The sequence below is a fragment of the Vipera ursinii genome, assembly GCF_947247035.1.
Source record: "Vipera ursinii genome assembly, chromosome: 1".
NCBI lineage: Eukaryota > Metazoa > Chordata > Lepidosauria > Squamata > Viperidae > Vipera > Vipera ursinii.
In genome coordinates, this window is record NC_139512.1 from 271686967 (window position 1) to 271702198 (window position 15232).

General features: G+C 35.4%; 1 protein-coding gene across 4 annotated transcripts in view; it reads left to right on the forward strand.

The window, feature by feature from the left end:
• STXBP5 (syntaxin binding protein 5) overlaps positions 1–15232 on the forward strand; it is a 100561-nt gene that overhangs the window by 15338 nt on the left and 69991 nt on the right. For all 4 annotated transcript variants that reach the window (XM_083371660.1, XM_083371661.1, XM_083371662.1 and 1 more), the window contains exons 3-4: positions 8401–8482; positions 9254–9354. In XM_083371660.1, coding sequence (XP_083227786.1) covers positions 8401–8482; positions 9254–9354 — 183 coding nt within the window. The remainder of the gene's footprint in view (positions 1–8400; positions 8483–9253; positions 9355–15232) is intronic.

Genomic DNA, 15232 nt, shown 5'->3' on the forward strand with positions numbered 1-15232 from the left:
TATCTGGCTGTCTTGTTTGCATAAGGCTGATACAAAAGCTAATTCTTGTGGGTAATACCGTTGAGCCTCTTTTCTCCTCACAAAGTAATTTATTTTAATTCGTCATATGGTCATCTTGTTCAGTACAAGAGTGTGTGTGTGTGTGTGTGTATGTGTGTAAATTATTCAAATTGCTAATAAAGAATTAGGGAGGCTGATATGGCCATTTCCTCCCTAATTCTTTATTAGCAATTTGAATAATTTACACAAATAATGAACTGTCGTAAGTTGTGACTATAGCCTGCGGATAGCCTTGGGTTAGGCTGAAACAGGAAAGAAGATTTAACCAGCAAGGTATTCAAAAGACTTGACAAATACTTAACATATATATATATGTGTGTGTGTGTGTGTGTGTGTATAGTACAGTATATAGATTTTTAACAATTAATGGAAGCTGAATGCATCAATATATTTATTTCTTGGCATTCTATTAAATTTTGTAGTACTGGGACTGTTATTTGAGAACTTAATATGTGGTGATGCCACTATTTGTATAAAATTGGCTAGATGTAAGTTGTAGATATGAATATACTTAATATAAAATACATATTTTGCATTTCCCTTGCTTTGTAGTGCTTTTATAAATAAACAAATTTAAAATGTATATAAATAAGCATCTTACAAAAGAAATTGGGCAGTTAGCAAAAGTCTCCCAAAGCGCTAGAACATTCAGAAAATGTCTAAACACATTAAAGAAAGAATTGAATTATGATGATGTTAACGATGGTTTGTCACACAGTCAACCAGTAGTTTAGACTGGGTTTTTATCCATCTATCAAATCCTTCCCAGGGACCTGGGATAGGCAGATGTTTGATGATGTTTAAGTTATGCTCTCAGGATGTAAGTCAATACCACTAGTGTTCACATGATGCTCCAGATGTTCTGGAATTTCACCCAGGCACTTATTACTATCTGTCAAAGGAGCTATCTTTGATTTCTTTTGCCACAGTCATTTTATTTAAAGGTCTTTGTATTGTTGCTTTTTCCGGTTCTTTTTCTTCAATTTTGCTTCTTCAAGTAGTATCACATCCATTATCCAGATGTATTTGCCTTTTTTATCAACCATTGTTAAGTTCTGGGTGTTATGTGGCAGGTGCTTGTCTGTTTGAATTCTAAAGTCCCAGAGCACTTTAGCTTCTTCATTTCACTTTGTCTATTTTCTTCTGTAATTCTTGCTTTCAAGTAAATGGTATTTCTTGCAGATATTCCATTGTTGCTACTTTGTCATGGCATTGTTTGTAATTAGTCTGTGCAATTTTCTTGCAGTGGCTAAGTCCACTGTTTCTTCACTGTTAGAACATACTTAAGTTGAAGTATATGTCACATTTGGCTTTTGATCTTCTAGGCAGTGAAAATAAAATTTATCTGTGTAACCTGGAATCTCTATTAATAAAGGGCTTACCCTAGCCTTAAGCAGAGGTCAGAATAAACTTTACATCACAAAAATCACATGTTGAGTTGACTCAATCTCCTTACATTCACAAGGGCATCATCATTGTGTGGCTTAGATATTATTAAAACTTTGTTCTAAAATTGCTCAGGAGAAGGCATTGATACTGATTCTAGTAAAGAACCAAGGATACATAGTATGAGTAGGTACCACTCTGATTTTGTCTAAAAGGTTAATACCTTTTAAAAGTTTGGCTGTTTATGGCTCTGTATCATCTGTCTTTAGCTTAATTCTCTCCTTGCCTCAGTACAGTATAGCAGAGGTCCCTAAACTTTTGGGCAAAAGGGACCAGTTACATGGAGAAAGGTTTTTCCACGGACCAGAGGGGATGTGGTTTTTTGTGCTGCCTACTTCCCACAGATGGGCCTTTGGTTGTTTGTGCGGCCCGGTTGCTGGCATGCCGCGGCCCGGTTGCTGGTATGCTGCAGCCCGGTACTAGGCCACAGACCGGGGGTTGGGGACCCCTGCAGTATAGTGTATGCCAGAAGTTAGCAGTTGCTTCATTAAAAATTCCTAGTTTGCAGTTTGGCTGTAAAACTGCCCCACCACTTGGATTTGTGTCTTTCTAGTGTTAATGGTTGTCAGCTTATTCCTGATCCAGGCAAATACCATTGTTGACCATGCATTTGATTCTGTTCTAAGGAAACACCTTCTAATTTCAATGTTGCACTTAGGAAAACAGAAAACATGCAGTAATGTTTTTGCAGTAAATATATTGATTTTGATGGTAATTGTCTGTCTGATTTCTATGCAGAAATTGTTTTAGAACAGCTAGTTTGACTACTATATTACATTTTTAAATTGAATGAGTGCAATTTGCTGCTCTTGAAAAGCAGGAAATATATGGAAGGAATTATAATTGGTTGTGTTTGTTGGTAATACTGTGTTTCCCCCAAAATAAGACCTACCTTGATTTTGGGGGGTGAGCCTAATATAAGCCCTACCCCCAAAATAAGCCCTAGTTTTGGAATGGGGCACACGCCTAAAAAGCCCCACTTAGCATTGCAGCCACGCCCCCCGCCGCCGCCTAGAATTAACACCTGCCTTGTCTTGATGGCCCACTTCTGTGGCCGAAGGAAATGCCTCTGTACCTGAAAATGAAGCTCCGGCCTGCATTTCACCATCAGAGGCCTTCCATAAAGGCCTCTGCAGCCAAGAACTGAGTTATTGATTGAATCCATAGCTCGGTTCTCAGCTGCAAAGACCTGAAATGCAGGCCGGAGCTCCATTCTCAGCTGCAGAGGCATTTTCTTCGGCTGCAGGAGAAGTGAGCTGGCTGGCTGGGGTTGTTGGTGCTGCCACCGCAAGGTGAGACCATGGAAAAGACAGCCCCCCAAAATAAATCATGGTGTCTCTTTTGGAGGCAAAAAATAATAATAAGACCGGGTCATACTTTCAGGGAAACACGGTCGTAAGGCTATTGTGATTTGAAATTTCTGTGACATATCGTACCTTCATATTGCTTTGTAATAGAAGTCTAGTCATCATAATTTTTACTTTTAAATTTATGAGGGTGTTAAATTATGTGAGAATATTTATTATAATTATGTCTTCTTCAAAGCTGAATGAACGTTTCCCATTTAGTAACTTATTCTCTTCAGCTATTTACTGATTTATTTATTCATTCATTCATTTACTGGACGTTATACCACTTAAAATTAACCATTTCTGAAGTATCTAGCTGAGCATACATTTTGGAGAAGAAGTGTTCAGTGGTTAAACTTAAAGGGATGAAAGTCTGGACAGCTGTTTGAATGACTGAAAATAAACTTTAGAAGTTTGTCCAATTAGTCCATTGAAAGTTTAGTATAGGAAAGGTCATTGGATCATTGGATCCAGTCCCTTATCACTCCAGGGATGTAAATGAAAGCAACTTTTTCAGAGATTTGTCCAACCCTCAATTTAAACATCTCCAGCAATAACTTCAAATACATCATATCTCCAGGTAGTTGCTTACACTGTTCATCTACTAGGTACTTTCCCCTATATTTAATTGGAATCTACTTTTGTATAATAGTTCTGTTGCTCCACATCTTGCATCCTGGAATGAAAGAAGTCTTGATTGTTTTCTAAGTGGTTCAGATATTTAGAGAATCATATACTTTAGCATAGGGACGCGGTGGCTCAGTGGGTTAGGACGCTGAGCTTGTCGATCAGAAGGTCGGCAGTTTGGTGGGTCGAATCCCGAGTGCCGCGTAACAGAGTGAGCGCCTGTTAGTCGTCCCAGCTTCTGCCAACCTAGCAGTTCGAAAACACGTAAAAATGCAAGTAGAAAAATAGGGACCGCTACGGTGGGAAGGTAACAGCATTCCGTGCGCCTTTGGCGTCTAGTCATGCCGGCCACATGACCATGGAGACATCCTCGGACAAGCGCTGCCTCTTCGGCTTTGAAACGGAGATGACCACTGGCCCCTAGAGTCGGAAACGACTAGCACGCATGTGCGGGGGAACCTTTTTATACTTTAGCATTCTTTCCTGCTTAGGGCTATTTAAATCTCTTCATAAGGATTAGTTTCTAGTTCCCTGATCAACTTTACCATCCTTCTCGGAATCTGTTCCACGTGACTAAAATTCATTTTAAAGCATGATCTCCAGAAACTGATACAGTTCTGAAGGTGGAGTTTGAGTCAAGGTGGAGTAGTCTGCTAGAGCCAGCTTGTACTGACTTGCAAGAGCCAATTGTTAATTTTTTGGGAATTTTGTCGGTCATTTGAGAGCAGAGCTAAACCACTATGGCTGGTGAACTGATTAATCGTTCTGCAAGTAGTGGCAGGGGAGTGGCAATGGAGCTGGAAGGGTTGGTGAAGCCTGCCAATTTTTTTCTCTAGAAAGCTAGTTGCTGAATATTTACCACAACACCATTGGGAGTGACTAGTGTGGAATAAAGTGTAACTGCAGGTAGTCCTTGTTTAGTGACTATCTTGTTTAGCAACTATTTGCAGTTCCAACAATGGTGAAAAAGTAACTTCGTGACAAATCTTCTCATTTATAACCTTCACTGGTCTGTAAAGCAAAGGAAAGCTGATGACAGATCATAAGTATAGTTGCAGTTCCCCTTAATGACCATTTCACTTGACAACTGAATTGCCAGTCCCAATTGTGGTTGCTGAACAATAACTACCTGTTTTACTTTTGGTGATATTGTTATTGATGCAACTTAAAAATACATTTGCCACTTTTGTACCCAAATTATACTGCTGACTCACATTCATTATGTAACCAGGTTACATTCCTATATTCGTATCACAAATACTGTTGCAAAGCCAATTATCCCCTATCCTTATCAGAACTGAATTTGGTGAGGCAGGAACCATTACTTATCTTCCCTATTTTGAGAAGTTTTAGTTCTATCTTTGCCAAGTGCAGCCCTTGCAGTATTATATCTGATTTGATTTCTGTTTCCTAACTGCATTAACCTGCTTTTGTCTGTGTTAAATTTTATTCTGTTAGTTCAGCTTGCTTATCTAACCTGTCAAAATAATTTTGAATGCTGTTCCTCTCTTCTGGGATATTTGATTTCCTATCAAATTTTGTGTAATAAGTAAATTTTATAATACTTACTTCCTCATCTAAAACTTTAATGAAAAATATAGGTCAGTTCAGGGCTCAGGATTGTGAATTCACACTGAATTCCTAAATCTGCTTTGAAAAAGAGCCATTGATAAGCATTTTCAACTGTATTCGGCTTCTAGCTTTAGAACATTATTATGCTCATGGTAGAAAAACTTTCAGTAGAAGTAATTTAATAATTTAGCAGCTTACAACTATATCCAAAAATAACTTATAATTCACTTGTAATATTTCTGTAATTTGTTTTCCAGAAGGATCTATAATTATCTGAGAGTATAAGGGGAGAAAGGAAGACACTTTTTAGCCAGTAGATGAAAATTGAAAGCCACAGTCTGGCCTTTAACTTTATTAAACCTGATTCAAGTTGTAAGAATGCATTAGAAACACAACAACACATCTGAAATGCTACCCTGAGGAATTTGTATTGAACAAGTTCCAAGGGGCCAATACTACAAAATAGTGCCAGCTAAACTCTACCTGTAAGCCAGAGATTTAGTTTGAAATATTAAAGCTGATTCTAATTTGATCCTTGAATCAATTTAAATCTTAAGTGGGGCATCTGTAGATATGTGATATTTCAAATATTACACTATGTACAGTATTTCTATTACTAGCAATGAAGAGCTAAAGGAAATATTATATTCACTGCAAAATAAAAATGATATATAGTCCTCAACTTATGAGCACAATTGAGCGCAAAATTTCCATTGCTAAGCATGACTGAATTTGCCCCTTTTTATCACCTTTCTTGACACTGTTGTTAATTGAATCGCTGTAATTGTTAAGTTAGTAACACAGTTGTAAAGTGAATCTGGCTTCCCCATTGACTTTGTTTGTTAGAAGGTCACAAAAGATGACCACATGACAACCATCATAAATATGAGCCAGTTCCCAAGTGGCTGAATTTTGTTTTTGTTTTTTTGTAAATATTTTATTAGAATTTTTTAACATAACATAAATCATTATAAAACAGAATGTTGTCTGGGTAACATTTATAAGTGACTGAATTTTGATCACATGACCATGGGGATGCTGCTTTAAAAAGTCATAAATCACTTTTTTCAGTGCCGTTGTAACTTCAAACAGATATTAAACAAATTGTTGTTAAGTCGAGGACTACCTGTAATGGAAAATGATATCCTTTGTCAGAATTCTTTGACATCTTATCATTGCATCTTGTGTTTCTTAGATTGTTACAGTAAATCAACATTTGGGTTTTTTGACATCATTTTATTGCCATAAGGATACAATAAAGCTGGCATCAATATGTATTGAAGTAAAACTTAATTTGGAATATTTGATTTTGCAGTCCTTTTTTAAAATAGCATTTTAAAGGTTATTTAACCTTTAACACTATTATTTTGTACTTAAACTTGGTAGACGTTACCAGCTATTAATTTAGAACTGATCAGAAAGCAAATAATTGTCTTTGGAATATTTACCTAAATCAATATTAAGATCTGTAAAACCTATCATTTGTTGTTTTCATTTCCTTACAAACAATTCTGAAGTCATATTTATAAAACTAAAATAAACTTATCAAAAATCTTTTATCTCTCCATCAATCACCGTAACAGCCTTTTTTTTTTTTTTGCCTTTTAACTCAGTCACCCTGATTGGCATGGAGCTGAAGGAACCTGTGCCCCGATTTTAAGAAGGAAAACCCTATTTTACCTTCACAAAGAATTGTTTTGGTCATATGAAAATACAAATCACCAAGTAATTCAGGAAAAGCAAAATGTGTTTATTAAAGGGGGTCATGTCTTTATACAGGAAACAGATACAAATGATGCATACATTGGGTATATGTCAGAAAGCAACAGTAAAAGACATTGTTTAGATGTGAGAAAAGACAGATACCCTTAAAATATGTTGTATCTTCCCCTTTCCCATCTGTGCTTGTTTCTTTAGTACTTGCAACATTCAAGAGCACTATTGTTTAGTTTATGAATAGGCTAATTTTTGTATATTAAAAAAGAAGTGGATTTGGCTAAAAAAAAATAGTTTCCTGAAATTTAAATGAAAGCATGGATCTCATTCTAAAATGCTAATATCACCTTTAATTAAAAACCTAATAATGAAGCCTAAAGTTTGAATTAATAGTTTGAAATGAATGTGTATTCCTTAAGTGTATTGAAAAGTTAAAGTGCATATGCATGGAGCAAACCACTTTTAAAGCACTAGAATTTATAGCCAGGAATGTTCTTTCTGATTTAATTCAGAGTTCTGTTTGGATTCAGTACAAACGTTCCAGATTAAATGCAGTCTTATTTCTATCCAGAAATGACATATGTTAGTTTTTGAGATGGCAAGTCTGTTATTTCATGAGTAGATTATTTATTTTCTTTAAGTTTTTGTTTTAATAATGAAACCGTAAGTTCAGATTAACTGGATACTGTTCTTTCATTATCAATAAACTTTTAGCTATTAATATTTCTTCCACATTCATTCCATATTTACCATTGTGAGTTAGGTTCTTCATTATTTATACTTCTGCTTCATGCTGAAAAAAAATTACTGATCTGTACTTCTTATGAGTGATGTTATATCTAGTTTGATATTAACTGAATCAATTTTTGAATTGGAAAACTTTTAATTGCTATAAAGCTCTGATTTAGTAAAGGAAGCTAAAATATTGTGTAATTAATTTTTCATGCGTTTTCTTGAAAATTAAAAGCAGTTTAAATAAAATATGTGATTACATTATTTATAATTATTATTTATTTTAGAATGTTAAAGGCTGCAAAAATAAGTGTTGAATATCCATCTACTTTCCTTTTCATATCTTTTCATGATAGTGGAATTTTAACTTCATTAATTTTAACTACATATTAGTAGGATTGAAATTAGTTTTTGAACTATTAATTCTTATGATTATTCAACTTTTCAGTTTTATATGCTACAATATTCTATACATTTTTATATAAGAAAATGAAAAAAGTATAAGTTTCATAAACCTAAACTAAACTGGTGACTCAAAACTACTGATGATAATGAGGTCTTTAAATTAACAAGTCTTAATATATTTTAAGGTAAAGGTAAAGGTTCCCCCGCACATGCGTGCTAGTCGTTTCCGACTCTAGGGGCCGGTGCTCATCTCCGTTTCAAAGCCGAAGAGCCAGCGCTTGTCCGAGGACGTCTCCGTGGTCGTGGCCAGCATGACTTTTATGTATTAAAATAGAGGAGAAATATTCATTTGCCATGTTAGTTCAATGAAAGGTTCCAGTAAACATTGTTGCTATCGTAGAAGCAATTAGTTAATAGATGAAGCATATGTAAAGTTTTGAAGAGTTTATTATATTTTCATATGTATAATATTCCTTAATTAAACTAATGCCAGATTTGGTCGACCTGGAGTTGAATGCTACTGCCAACATGATAGTGGTGCTGCAGTAATCCAGCTTCAGTTTTTGATCAATGAGGTTTGTAAACTTGTATCTGATTCCTTTACCAAGGGGTTGTTTTTGTTTTTGGTAGATAATTCAGAAACTTGTTCTATTGTACTGGGTGGCTAGTTACTATTAATGGTATTTAAAAATGTAAGACAAATTTGCTGATTTTCTTGATTTAAAAAAAACCCATTCAGTAAATATTTTTTTAACTTAAAAATTGGTCTCTGTTGCTACATTTAAAAATTAGTTAATTGTGAATATCCTCATTTATCCAAATATAATTTTTAACAGAATACTGAATAAGAATATTTAAAATCCTTAAGATTATGTGTTCTTTCTCCTCTTGGTAGTGTTTGCTTGTGCTTGTTGATGTTTTTATTTATACTGTTTTTTATTATTAAATATTAGTTTAATTATTACAGTATGTATGATAAAATGCAAATTGAATAAATGACTCTGCCTAATCTAAGGAATTATTGGATAATAAGTTGTAGGAATTTCTGTTAGTGTATATACTTGGGTAAAATGGCAAATTATGTTTTATCATTCAGAGCCACTTTTAGTTGTATACTGCCTCTTTATTTTATGCGTACAAATAAAGGAGATCAGAAGAAGAAGAAAGGTTCTTATATTAAATTATTGACCCCGAACGACATAATCAGAAATAAATGAAGTGGATCTTACCACTTTGTATTCATATATATTGATTATACCCTTCAATTGTTATTGTGGAACTAGTCTTCCTAAAAGGACAGTGTCCTTAAATCTCTGCAGATTTTAACTGAATTTTTCTCTTTTAAGGGTGCCCTTGTGAGTGCCTTGGCTGATGATACCTTACATTTATGGAACTTGCGTCAGAAAAGACCAGCGATATTGCATTCCCTGAAATTTAACAGAGAAAGGTAAATAAATAATTATACACATATGCACGCATTCATACATCTATTGTTTTCGTGTTATATGATCAACATTAGACACTTTTAGAAAGAACACTTTAGGGTTCCTAAAAATCTTCCTCAGATTAGTACAGCCAAAAAAGGCATCTTGCACTATAAAAAACCCCCAAGAATAATAGATGCATATAAGATTATTTTAAAAGGCTATATGTCCTTAGTTTCATTAAGATGGTAAAAAGCAATAAAATGAAATACAGGTAGTCTGCATTTAACAATGCTAATTAGGACCAATTACTCCATTGTTAAGTAACATGATCAAAAGGAAAAGAAAATGGAACTGCACCACTTATTGGTAGTAGCTCTGGCAGTCCCAGTTAAGTGAGGAGCTCAGATGTCCATGACTCCCAACTTCCTGCTGGCTTCTCCATTGACTTTGCTCATGGGAAGCCGGCAGGGAAGATCACAAATTGTGATCAAGCGACCGCGGCGACACTGCAATGACTTTTAAGTTCAAGATCCTGTCATTACTACTACTTATTCAGCACCATTGTAAGTTTGATCACTGAATGAGTAGTCATTAAACAAAAAAATTCCTGTATATTAGAAGAAAGATATTGATTATAGGAGCATTTGGAGTGTTCAATGAGAAATAAATATCTCCCTCGACACCCAAAGCTGTAAAAGAGGAAGTAAAAGAAGGGGAAGTGTCTGTAATATTAATTATATGGATCTTAAAATAATTTATGTCTGCCACAAGGCAGATTTCAATGTCTGAATTAACAAGAAATGACAATAAAAGATGAATTTCTAGACTTGATTTGTAAAACTGAAAACAAATTAGACTGAGATGTGAAAATTCCCTATTAACAAAAATATGCTATAAGATCTTTAAATTTATTATTCTTTTAACTGGAAAGAAATCAAAGCAAGTTTGAGAGGGTCATAGTTTTAAACAATTGATTTCTTTAAAACCTTTTAAAAAATTTTAAACCATTTTTTCTTCAATGTACTGACAATCTTAGAGAATATTGGGAAAAACATACAGCATATTACTACCATCGCTCCTCTGCCTTTTGCTTAAGATCAAGTGTAGTGTACATTACTAAGCATTTCCCCCCATAATCTACAAATATTAGACTTTTCTTGCTGCCTTTTCAAAAGACAGTCGCCCCTTAGGTTGTAATTACTAAATTCTGATTATGTTCCTTGATTGTCTACAAGCTACTTACTCTGTTTTTGTGATTTTCTTCCTCCCTGGTTCTAAAAATCAAAAACATTTTGTGGCCTCTATGTTTTAATCACATCAAATGATTGTGAGCAGAATGAACCATATTAATTGCAGTATTAATCCATGGGGATACACCCCCCTAAATCAATTACTACATAAGGCAGGCCCTCTTTTTTTCAAGAGCCTTGGGTGAGCAACTCTGTCAAAAAAACCTTTTGATAGTCTAAGTAACCTGATTCTATTAGATGATTCTTGAATATGTGCCTATTAAAACACCAAGAATTTAAAACTTATATTTACTGCCAGGAGTTCAATTCCTGGTAGACAGTTTGTACCCCACAGAAAAGAATCTCGCCTACATATGTCTGATGAATCATAAATAAGATGAAACCAGTCAAATGCAGCCTCCTGGTGGTCATTATAAATAAAAATACTACTCATGCCTAAAAATAGAAAATTTTCTCCACCCCCAACAGGAAGCATGGAAGTAATGTAAAATCTCATCATGAGGCCGCAGCATATATAATATCTCTCTGGTTTGAATGCTGATGGAAAGGAAGGTGGATTATATATACAATTCTAAGATGAAATTTTTTAAAAAAATAGTGATATTGACTTACAACTTTTAATGAAGAAAACTCATGGATTCTGAAAAGTATGACCACAGTAGTACTCTTTTCACCAGAAACAAATATTCAACTAATCAGTTTGTAATTTCATACATTAATCATGGATACCTTCTTAAGTTGGCATTATATTTACCCCTTTTCCATTTTTTAATTGGAATAAAGGCAAGACCTAAATACACTGAATGGTTTTGTTATTCAATAAAAAAATTGTTATTCAAAACCAATTTTCAGAATTAAAATAAAGATTCAAAAGATGCAGAAACTAACAATAGTGATAATACATCAGATTCAGAAAATGAGAGTAATAAGCAACATTTCATGTGGCAAAATGTGTTTTCTGGTGTGGCTTACCTGTCTCTTTTTCTCCTGAAAGCTAGTACTTTCTCTCTCTCTTAGATACAGTTGACAAAATATTATATATGAAGTCATGGGGAAGGTCTAGACATTAGTATAAAAAGCTCAATATGAGCAGTGTCTCTTGAACAGCAAGAAGTTGTATGGAGACACAAAATTCTGTCTTTTCAAGAAGTCAAACAAGGCCAAGTGTCAAGACGCAACCTATAGGGTATTCTGTAAGTTTTTTGTCAATGCTGCAAACATTGACGTGTTTTTGCACTGACAGTATAAGAGACAGCCTTTTGTTTAAACTGCTTCGCTTCGAATCTTGAAGGGAGGGAGGTTTCAAACGGCTATTTTGAGATGATAAGAGTAGCCGCGAACAGAAGAGGAAGTGAAACTTCATTGTAATTAAGGGAGGGAGATTATGCAGGATATGATGTATCAAGGGGAGGAGAGGTCAGATTCTGGCATCCCTCCATGAGTGTGCCAATGTTTCGTTTCATTATTAAGACTTTTTAGAGAAACAATGCTTGGATTTTGTTTGAACTGTCTCATTTATAGGAACCATGACATTTTTCATACTGACTGAAAAAAATTGGTTGTTCGGGGTAATACCCTGCTCCTGAAAGCGTTGAGGTATCTTTCCAAGCCATCTGGCAAAGTAGATCTACTGTTTGCTCTTGCCTATGGAGATTCTCAGTCATCCAGGTCACGGTTGCCTCAAAGTTGCTTTTTCAAAAGGCAACTGGGCTTTGATTATTCGTTGAGGAAATGTTTGGCTTCTCATTCAAGAAGTTTCTTCAGTTCTGCTTGAGCTAATAGGTTATGCCTTTTTGATGGGGTCAGAATTGGACAGCTAGGAACAATGGAGATACTTTTATTAAGATCTAGCATCTGATCCTGCCGGATCAAATTTGACAAATTTAATTACATTTCCCTATCTACATGGGACAGAATGTGTGCTAAAATGATGGAAAGTTAAAAGTATCTTTTAGTACTCAAAGATTTATCAGCTTCGAGACTTTTTTGTTTAGATAAAAATTAAAAACAATAAGTACGACTTGTAAATGTTTAGTCAGGTTGTGGCATTTCCTTCCCTTTCATGCTAATTAATTGTTCATTCCTCAATCTTAGGCTATTAGATCAGGCAGAGGAATGATCTATTTACTCTCTGTTTTGTCCTTCCACACTTTAATCCATATAAGAATGTTAACTAAAAGGTAAAGGTTCCCCCGCACATGCGTGCTAGTCGTTTCCGACTCTAGGGGCCGGTGCTCATCTCCGTTTCAAAGCCGAAGAGCCAGCGCTTGTCCAAGGACGTCTCCGTGGTCATGTGGCTGGCATGACTAGACGCCAAAGGCGCACGGAACGCTGTTACCTTCCCACCGGAGTGGTCCCTATTTTTCTACTTGCATTTTTACGTGCTTTCGAACTGCTAGGTTGGCAGAAGCTGGGACGAGTAACAGGCGCTCACTCTGTTACGCGGCACTCGGGATTCGACCCGCCAAAGTACCGACCTTCTGATCGACAAGCTCAGCGTCCTAACCCACTGAGCCACCGCGTCCCTAAGAATGTTAACTAGTCAATGCTTATTTGGTGGCCTTAGTAAATAGTTTTATAAGCTTTTCCTGTTCTGGTTCTCGCTGCTGCTTGACTTCAGTAAAATCAACAGGCAGGAGGCAATTGCTTCAATATGGGGAAAAACCAGCTTTGATGCAGCCCTGTCGAACTAATGTTGAACTAAGAATTACCATATCTGGGACTATTGTGATATACAGATGTATACTGGACAGACTTTCTCTTGCTAGTGATGATTCTACAATTCTACAGTTAGGGTAATCAAGGGATTAGGGCGACAGTTTACTTCTGGTGGTGTATAGGCTTTTGTGAGCAAACAGTATTTCTGTGATTGCTGTTAGGATTACACTGTTAGAATAGGGAGTAGTTGCTATAAGACAGTATCTATTGTAGAGATAGTGATGAGGGATCCTGGCTTACAGGTAACCAGGTAGCTTTGCCCACAATGCCTAATCCGATGTTGCATAACCTTAGCTTGTTCCTTAATACCAATGTCATGTATATTTAGGATCAGACAGCAGAGAGTACACAAAGATTTTCTTGTGAATTAATTTAATTGTTCTCCTTTTATTAGTAACATTTCCAGAATAAAACAACATGTTTCTCAGAGAATATTAACTATGCAAGGAACATTTAGTCAAAGCATACAAGCCAATCTTCAGTAAATACAGTAAACTCTTTTATGGCTAATTTCTCTATGAAACCAGTATTAACTATCTCCATGCTGCCATAGTTTTGTTTCTGCTGCTGTTACATTGTATGTTTCTATCTTAAATTAGCTATTGTTATCTAGATAGCAGCTACTAAATTGTCTGTAGAGTTAATCAGGGCTTAAGGTATAGTTTAGCCAATAATCTCTAATTCCAGTACAACCATTATTATCATCTTGTCTCTGGATATTATTGGTGCATGATAGGCGGAACCCTTGTCACATTATCTTAGTGTATTAAATCACTCAGGAAGATATGTCTCTTCAGCAGACTGATACTGCTTAAATCTATCTTTGCCTGCTAGTCATTTTTGTTTTTCTTTCCTCTGACTCCAATCCCTTTTTTACAGCTCCTTAGCCCGTTTCAGCTTCTCTTACCAAGAAATACGCTGTGCTCATGAAAAACTTGCTTTTCCTCTAAGCTGTTTCCCAGACTTAAGTTATCACAAGTAAAGTTTATGTGTCTGGCTGATCATGTAACAGAATGGTAAACAGCATTTATCTTTTCCACTCAGTCCTAGCTCTATTCTCTTAGGTAATCACTTTTTTTCCTGGTTTTCCCCCAATGGTGCTGCTAATGTTATTTTGTCTTTACTGTCATTTCACTCCCTATAAATTATGGCTACAATATGTTGTGCAGTTTGTGAATTTATGTTATTAAAATCAGTAGAGCTTGCTTTTAAACAAAGGCACGATTGTGATAGATTAAAATATTTTGAATATGATCATAGAATATTAAAGTATAAATCCCCACTTGAGTATGAAAGTCAGTGATGAGCCTGAGCACGTTATTGCCTTCAGTTTGGAGTCTAAAATATGTATACTGTATATAGTGTTTGATCTTATATTATTAGAGTATCAATTGACAATATCTACCTATGCTTTTACTTTAGTGCGACTGATTAAATTGTAATTGAACTATTTAGGCTATGTAGCATAATGTTATTATTGCTGTTTCTATATGTTCCTATTGTAGTTTTAAATAGAGGTAGCTGGGATTAGTCTTGAAATCATTTGAATAAGAGCTCTAAACAGTGAATGTATTTAATTTATTTATCACATTTCTGTATCGCCCATCTCACCTAAGTGATTCTGGGCAGCTTAAAAACAAAAAAACACAAAAAGAGATGTGGTTAAAAACAATATTAAAATGAATTTTAAAATAATAATTTGAAAATTACAAAAGTTAAAAAAGGCAAAGGGAATGCCCTCAAGCTGCCAACCACCTCTAGAATTGCATGCAGTTCTTAGATCCCCTTGCCAGTTGGCAGAACCAGGTCTTGACGCTCTTCTGGAAGACAGAAGAGTGGAGTCTCACTTCACCTCTGGGAGCAAGATATTCCGTAGGGCAGGGGCAACAGCAGAATAGGCTCTCTTTCTAGACTCTGCCAGTCAAAATTC